The 7,884-nt window shown below is 33.4% G+C and overlaps 2 protein-coding genes across 4 annotated transcripts; both read right to left on the bottom strand.

Moving 5' to 3' along the window:
- Positions 1–3,652: 3,652 nt before the first annotated feature.
- On the bottom strand, positions 3,653–4,426 carry LOC133822997 (cytochrome P450 CYP749A22-like). The gene is made up of 2 exons (XM_062255525.1): positions 4,144–4,426; positions 3,653–3,997 (listed from the first exon to the last, which is right to left on the bottom strand). The coding sequence occupies exons 1-2, from the start codon at positions 4,362–4,364 to the stop codon at positions 3,769–3,771; spliced, it is 450 nt and encodes a 149-aa protein (XP_062111509.1). The 5' UTR covers positions 4,365–4,426; the 3' UTR covers positions 3,653–3,768.
- Positions 4,427–5,404: 978 nt separating this feature from the next.
- On the bottom strand, positions 5,405–7,441 carry LOC133822996 (cytochrome P450 CYP749A22-like). Of its 3 annotated transcripts, none has more exons than XM_062255522.1 (5): positions 7,156–7,441; positions 6,823–7,046; positions 6,500–6,732; positions 6,038–6,416; positions 5,405–5,948 (listed from the first exon to the last, which is right to left on the bottom strand). In XM_062255522.1, the coding sequence occupies exons 1-5, from the start codon at positions 7,439–7,441 to the stop codon at positions 5,529–5,531; spliced, it is 1,542 nt and encodes a 513-aa protein (XP_062111506.1). In that variant the 3' UTR covers positions 5,405–5,528. The 3 variants fall into 3 exon arrangements, with proteins under 3 accessions (XP_062111506.1, XP_062111507.1, XP_062111508.1); XM_062255523.1 differs by having other exon boundaries at positions 6,038–6,413; positions 7,156–7,395; XM_062255524.1 differs by having other exon boundaries at positions 6,038–6,404; positions 7,156–7,395.
- Between the last annotated feature and the right edge of the window lie 443 nt (positions 7,442–7,884).

Below are 7,884 nucleotides of genomic sequence, written 5' to 3'. Positions count from 1 at the left end.
CCCAACGGCTCTGAGATTATGTGGGATTTCTGTAGAAGCTATGATTGCTATGATGGACTCGTATTTGTCTTCAAGACCATTAAGTATGGCAAAGATGTGATCCGTTTTTTTTCATTGGATGTCTTGCTTCTCAAAGAAGATCAACCAAGGTTTTGATCTTGGTAAGATAATCCTTCATGATTGGTCCTTTCTTGAACCCTTCAAGCTGTTTCTTGTACTTTCGCCGTTGATTGGGAGGTAAATTGCTCAACAATGGTAGTCCAAATCTCATAAGAAGTTTTGCATCCAATGAGCTGGGGAATGTAAGAAGATATGGAAGAAATGAGACAAGAAACAAGTAATTTATCTTGTCTTTGATAAGTGACAAAAACAGTATTAGGAGAGATAACACTTGTTTCATCAATCCACTTATGGCGTATTCAAACTGAAACTTCCATCAAAGATAATTATCAACCTCTAGTTTGATTGTAATCAACTAAATAAGAGGACTTGTGATTCATTAGAAATTGAGGGGCTCGTTGGGATTGTTTTCTGTTTTTTATTTTTAACGTTGTGTTCTCAGAAATGAGAACAAAGAACAATTTTGTAGTTTTTAAAAAACAAAAAGTGTTTGATTTATGTTTTTTAAAAATAATTTTTTATTTTTATTTTTTTTAAATCGTAAATAAAAAATTACCAAATATATTTACAATGAGAAAAATCATTTAAAAGTTTGTAATAAAAATGATGAAAAATAAGGAGTGAGAAAGTAAGAGAAAATTTGAAGAAATAAAATTGAGAAGAGAGAAATTAACAAATATATTTACAATGAGAAAAATCATTTTAAGTTTGTAATGAATAATGAGATGAAATAATTTGAAAGAAAAAATGATGAAAAATAAGGAGTGAGAAAGTATGAAGAAATAAAATTAAGAAGAGATAAATTGATGCAAGAAAAAATGAGAGAGAAGTTGATGAGAAAGAAGTGAGTACAGAGAAAGTGATGAGAGATAACGTGGCGAGAGATAAAAAATAATAGGGAGAATGATAATATATTAAGTGATGAGAGAGAAAAAGAGAATATAATAAGTTATGAAAGAGAAAATTATGACATAATAAGTTATGCAAAAGAAAATAAGGAGATAGAAAATGATGAAAGAGAAAATGAAAAGATAAAAAGTGAGAAGATAGAAAATGACGAGAGAGAAAGTGAAGAGAGAAAATGTAAGGAGAGAGAAAGTGATGAGAAAGAAAATAAGGAGATAGAAAGTGATGAGAGAGAAAGTGATGTATGAGAAAGTAATGAGAGAGAAAGTGAACTAATAAGAAAGAAAATGTTATGACAATAAATGATATTAGATACTAATAATAATTAAAAAAGTGTTGTGAGAAAAAAAAATAAATAAACAAAAACAAAATTAAGAACCATAGAAAACAACTTTTTGTTATTCTCAAAATTTTCTGTGTTTTTGTAACTTTTTTTTGAAAAATTGTTTTCTGAAAACAACGCCAAACACTCCAACTTGTTTTCAAAAAATATTTTTTAACTTTTAAAAACAAAAGACAGTTTTTTAGTTAAGGAGTCAAACACCCTCTAAAGCTATATCAGTGCTCTTCTTGGACTGAGGAGTCTTCAAATAGTTGTTAGCTTAGTTTTAGAGAGCAATTCAAGATGTCCTTGTTGAAATTTTATATGTACTAATATAATCACAAACATAATTACATATTCACAACCATTAATTGAAGTTAATAACCATAATAGGATGATTCAATTGCATTTGATGCACATAGTAACATCCTACAATTTTTTTTTTTTTTGTAATATGAATTGTGGTTATTATTTTTTTTATCCTTTTTTTTTTAGGTTGTACGTTTTTTTTAAAACCTGGGTAAGGTCACCAGTTACTTAATTAATTTTTCAAAGTTATGTAAAAAAATCCTACAGCTAGCTTAAATAATATTTATCTAGAGGGGTAACCAGTTACTTGTTTGTGTTTTTTCACATTTATGTAAAAAATAATCTTAGAGGTTAAATAACATGTATCAGGAGGGGTAACCAGTTACAGTGCGATTAGTAACTTATTGTCATAAGAGGGGTAAGCAGTTATCATAAGAGGTTGACGAGTCACTCATATTAGAAATGAAAAAAAAAGCATCACATTTGAAGGAAAAAAAAGAAGAAGAGTAAGTATCATTTAGTAACCTAGGTAACCAGTTACCATATAGAACCCAGAAATATACACACCCATCAGAATGTGAAGGTAATCAGTTACCTCCTAAAATATACAAACAAACAACGTGAAGGTAACAAGTTACCACAGATCTCAAGACAAGAAAAAAAAGCCAGATCTGACCACGAACCAACCTCCTCCCTCGCCTCCGACCACCACCAGAAACCCCCATCCCCTACGCGCAAAACCCCGTCGCAAACCCAACCATCCTCGTTGTTTTGCACAGCTTCGAGCACCACAAATCGCACACAGCCCAAGCACCACCCTTCTTCCTCGCCTCCGACCACCACTAGAACATCCCTCACCTCAGCCTATCCCCGTCGTTTTGGATTTGGGGGCTCGCGAATGGAATCGCACAGAGATGCGCGGATTAAGTTTGTGTTCGTCGATGGTGCGGCTGGGGTGTTCTTGGCTGAGTTTCATGGAGGTGCGCGCCTAAGGTGGTGAAGGTGGCTGGGTTTCACGGAGGTGCGGCTGGGGTGTTCTTGGCAGGTGGTAAGGGGGTGGTCGGAGATGATGATGGAGATGGTGAGGCAGCCGAGTGGAGGAGTGGCTGGGTTTCACGAAGGTGCGGCTGGGGTGTTTTTTGTAGGTAGTGAGGGTTGGTGGCCGGAGATGATGGTGGAGATGGTGAGGCAGCCGAGTGGAGGAGTGGCTGGGTTTCACGAAGGTGTGGCTGGGGTGTTTTTGGTAGGTAGTGAGGGTGGGTGGCCGGAGATGATGGTGGAGATGGTGAGGCAGCCGAGTGGAGGAGTTTTGGCAATGGTGGAGATGGTGAGGCGGCTAGGGCAAAATGAAAGAGAAGATGGACTTGGCTGAAGGAGTTTTGGCTATGTTAATTACCATAGTACCCCTCCTTTTGCTCATTTGTTTTGATTAATTTTGATTTCCAATATGGGATTAGTTTTCCCATAAACTAAGTTTTTCTTAATTAAATTTTCCCATACAAATTTAAGAAAGTTTAACTCCCATATTTTTGCACATTGATAGCTAAAAAACCATATTTTTGAAAAATTCTCATCTTAATTCTACCCCTGTAGTGAGGTGGTATTTGGTAAGGGATACTATCCATAGGCTCTATTTGCACTTTGATCTTGTGTGTTTATTGTGTTTGGACAGATTCACAGCTTCAAATAATGGTGAATGGAGAAGTCACGTCCAACCTAGGAGGTATGTCTTTATTTGTTGTATAATTAATGCGCTAAATAGAATGATGGTATATCAACCATTGATTGTGTTGATTGATTCATTCCATGAAATAAAATTGTATGTCTGCCAAAAATAAAATTGTAACAATCTACTTAAACATAATGATTTCTTATCTAGGACAGAACTTCTTAGATTGTTTAGCAACCTGCATCATGAATTACTTAAATATAGAGCTGCATTTTTTTTGGCTGAATATATAGAGCCTGCAATTGCTAAATGAAATAACAGGCTGATGACACAAGGAAAAATGCTGGGATACATGCATATGAATCCCATTTTTTGTATTAACTAGTTGTGAGTTTCTTGTTACGTGATCCATAGCTTGAAGTTTAAATAGAAAGATAACAGTTTAGGCAACAAAGTCACTTTCAAACTCTGTTTGGAAGGCATTATTAGCGATTTTCCGCATTTTTGCCCACTTCTCATCTTGAGAAGAGGCAAGAACATCACCTCTTGATGAAACAGTTGAGGCTTGTTTTTTGGATAGTCTTTGTCTATTACTCAATATTTCTTTGATTAACTCTGGTTCAGTAACCGCTAATTGACGTTGACTACCATCCACTGAAGATAATTCTTTCCTGTAGTGAAAGACCAAAATATAACTTATAAGAAAATCTTTACTAAGATTCAGATTCCAAAGTGACGAGAGCATGTGTTACCAAATAAGTTGGTCCAACAGTGAACAAGAGACAGAAGTTTAGGATATATGTTGTTGGATAATTACAAAGGTTTGGCCATGGCTTCTTTTTGCATGCTCATAATCTCTTTGGTGCTTCCATGGATGAATCTATAAGAAGGACCTTCCACTCCTTGTAAACCCATCAAATGTTTTACTCTCATTGGAGCCCACCATGGCATGTGTAAGATCTTGATTAGAGCTAGGGAAAGGCACAGGAAGATAAAGCCTAAAACAAGGACTTTTAGATCACTCCCTCCACTCATCATTTTCTTTCTTTTCACAAAGTTATCAGTAGCTTCAAGCTTCTCTTGCTCTTTTAAAAATCTAATATCTATGGTGAAGAGACTCAGATATGTTTTGGCCCTTCCTAATGGTAGTTGGTGATAGCTTTAATTGGACCTTATCATCAATAGATTATGGGACCCTATCAACATTTTATTCTCAATTCCAGCCAAATTTGATCGAGTCACTCTCCTTTTGACAAGTAGCAGTGGAGGATGTCTATTAGCTCATAAAAATAATGCAAACAAAAACTTACGAAAAAATTTATGCAAGCAACAATGACAATTAGTCAATAATGATGCCTATAGTATCTTAAAATTTCTCAGTAGCTGGCAAAATACTATTAAAAGTCCTCAAAGATATTAGGGAAATTATAAGAAATGATCCAAAATAAAAGCATCAAGAAGCTAATGTCCTTATTTTTATTCTAAATATTTTAATATAGTAGTATATATATATTAGTTTTGTTTAATTAGTCTTTATTTTAAAGTTATATTGATTTTTTTACGTTTTTTATAGATTGTTGGTATATTATTTTCCAATTAGTGTATATATTTTTTGTGATATGGTATATAATTATTTTTATATTTATTTAGTTTCTATTTTATTTTACATAGTGGTTGTATATAATTTTGTATTATAGTATATACATTTTAATGGTAGTATATAACTTTGTTAGCATAATATATACATTTATTTTTAGTAAAAATTTTGTAAGTTTTAATAATATATTATTTTTTAATTCACTATATATATTTTGTGTTATGGTATATCGTTCAACAACTTATAAAAAATGAAAAAAAAATTAAAATAACTTTAAAATAAAAATTAATTAAATAAAATTAATATACATATACTATAATATTAAAATATTTAGAATAAAATAGTAATTTGCTCAAAGGCATATTTAATAATTTGTGATATTAAAGAAAAGATTAAGTTATTTAATTACAAAATTAAAAAGATAGACATTTACTTATAATGAATTTTGCACCATTCTCCAACGTATTATTACGAAGCAAACAAAGCAGGAAAAGTAAAAGTAGTTTATAAAGCAACTTTGAGCGTTCAGTAGCAACCACTTTACAAATCCTGTCATTTTCAATGCACAACTGCTATAAGATACTAACCACATGCAAACTTGGCCTTCAAAACGGGTGTAGAATTACTTGAACTCCATATTGTGGTTGGTTTGTGAGAACCTGAACTGGCGAGTGAACATAGGCCGGGGATAATGTTAAGGCGTAGCGTTGTAAAATCATCGTCAGTGCAATCTTTGCTTCGGCAATGCCAAAGTTCAATCCAACACAGTTTCGATGTCCTAATCCGAAGGGTATGAATGCAGCAATGTTGTTATTAGTAGCTTTAGCAACTCCTTCTGAGAATCTATCTGGTTTGAAAAGATGCACATTTTCTCCCCATATTTGAGGGTCATGATGAATTGCTAGATTTGAAATAAACAAGCTAATATTAGCTGGAATATTAAGCTTCTTTCCAAATCTAACTTCTCTGATCATACTTATCACTGGGGGATATAGTCTTAGAGACTCATTAATGATCAGGCCCATCTGTTTGGAAATGAATTACAGAAAACATATGAAATATATATATATATATATATATAAAAAGTGAAACTTGTAAAAGTTAATTATCTTACAGTTTTAAGTTTTGCTAAGTCATCTGGGTTTGGATTTTGTCTACCAAATAGACCGAGAACCTCTTTTCTTGCTTCTTCTTGCCAATCAGTATGGACTGATAGGAGAAACACAGTCCAAGCAAGTAAACTAGTAGTGGTTTCTTGTCCGGCTAAGTAAAATGTCTTGCACTCATCAACCACACCATCCACTGAAATTTTCAGGCTCTCGTTGGCATCATGGTGAGCCTTTACCAGCAATCCAAGAAAATCATTCCCACAGCTTTCCTCCTCCCAATTCACTATTTTTTCTTCTTGTTTCTTAATTAACTCTACTATCAACCGGTGAACTCCGTTCTCAAGCTTCTCTGATTCTATCTGATCGTGGGTTCTGAAAAGGCTACTACGATATGGATCAAAATAACTAATGCGCTTAGCAGAACTTATGTGCTTAGAAAGCCAACATAAATGGAGCAAGAAAATTACCTGATGACAGGAAAACTTTGATTGTACAAATTTCTGGAAGCCAATAAGGTCAACCTCCTTAACATCTCAAAAATGTTCTTCCCTTCTAAGTAACTGCTCCCAAATGCTGTCCTGGAAATCACTTCGGAAGTTAACAACCTAAACTCTTCAGACACTTCAACCTCTTTTCCTTCTTGGCATTTCCATCTTTCTAACATGGCTTCAACCCCATCAATCATTGCTGGAATCATCCTCTGTCCCCAAATTAATAAAAAAAAAAGAGAACAAATCCCATTAATTAGAAACATCATATTGACCATATAAGAGTTCAAATAAGAGCTTACCTTCAGGCTCTCTGCATGGAAGGCATAGTTAGCCAATTTTCTGACTTTTGTCCACTTTTCACCTTCAGACACCACAAGCCCATCTCCTAATAACTTCTTCGTAAAGGATTTTATTTTCTCTTTGGAATAGGCTCCATCTCTTTCACTCAATATCTCTTTGACTAGTTCTGTCTCTGTTATAACTAATTGAGGTTTGGAGCCATCCCACTGAAGAAAGTTATTTCCTGTTATATAAAAAAGACAAAACTTACTACTAAAACTTAATATCAAACTTTTGTAACCAAATTCAGGTAGCCATACCCATAACCATAGTACAATAAGGGTTTCTTTTACCATATAATTTAGTCCAATAGTGAATATGAGGCTGAAGTTTTGGAAATATGTCATGGGACAACCCAAAAGGTGAGTCCCTGGCTTCCTTTTGCATGCTCAAGATTTCTTTGTTGCTTCCATGGATGAATCTATAAGAAGGACCTTTGATTCCTCTCAAACTCATCTGATACTGTAAGCTACTTGGTGCCCACCATAGTTTGTGGAAGATCTTGATCAGAGCTAAGAAAAGGCACAAGCAAAGAAAGCTAGTAACTATTATTATTACTAAATCTCTTGTTATAGTCATCTTTCCTGGTTTTTTATTTCCTGAATTCTGCAATGTAAAGAATGAAACCAAAACACTAATATTTATAGGGAAATTCACTGGTATACTAACATTTACTATAAAATTTCAATTTTCTGGTCCAAGTTTTACTCTTTTATATTTATATTGTATTTTTTTTCAATTATACTATTTCACTCATTTAAAATTTTCAAAAATACGGTCTACTTAAAGCTGATACACTTTTTTAATTTAAACGTTGTTGTCTACCACTTGCCAACTTTGTTATATATGATATGTATTTTTATCAATGCCTCCAGATTAACACAATTGAGTTTGTGGGTTTGCTTTTCTTTATTAATTCATTGTCATCATCTTCATTGTACTCACATATGTATATATATATTATTTATTGATTAAACTGATTATGAGTGCGTTCCATTTACAAGAGAGAATTGAATCAAATT

This window comes from Humulus lupulus, chromosome 3, assembly GCF_963169125.1.
Source record: "Humulus lupulus chromosome 3, drHumLupu1.1, whole genome shotgun sequence".
NCBI lineage: Eukaryota > Viridiplantae > Streptophyta > Magnoliopsida > Rosales > Cannabaceae > Humulus > Humulus lupulus.
This window is presented reverse-complemented; position numbering and strand designations above follow the sequence as displayed.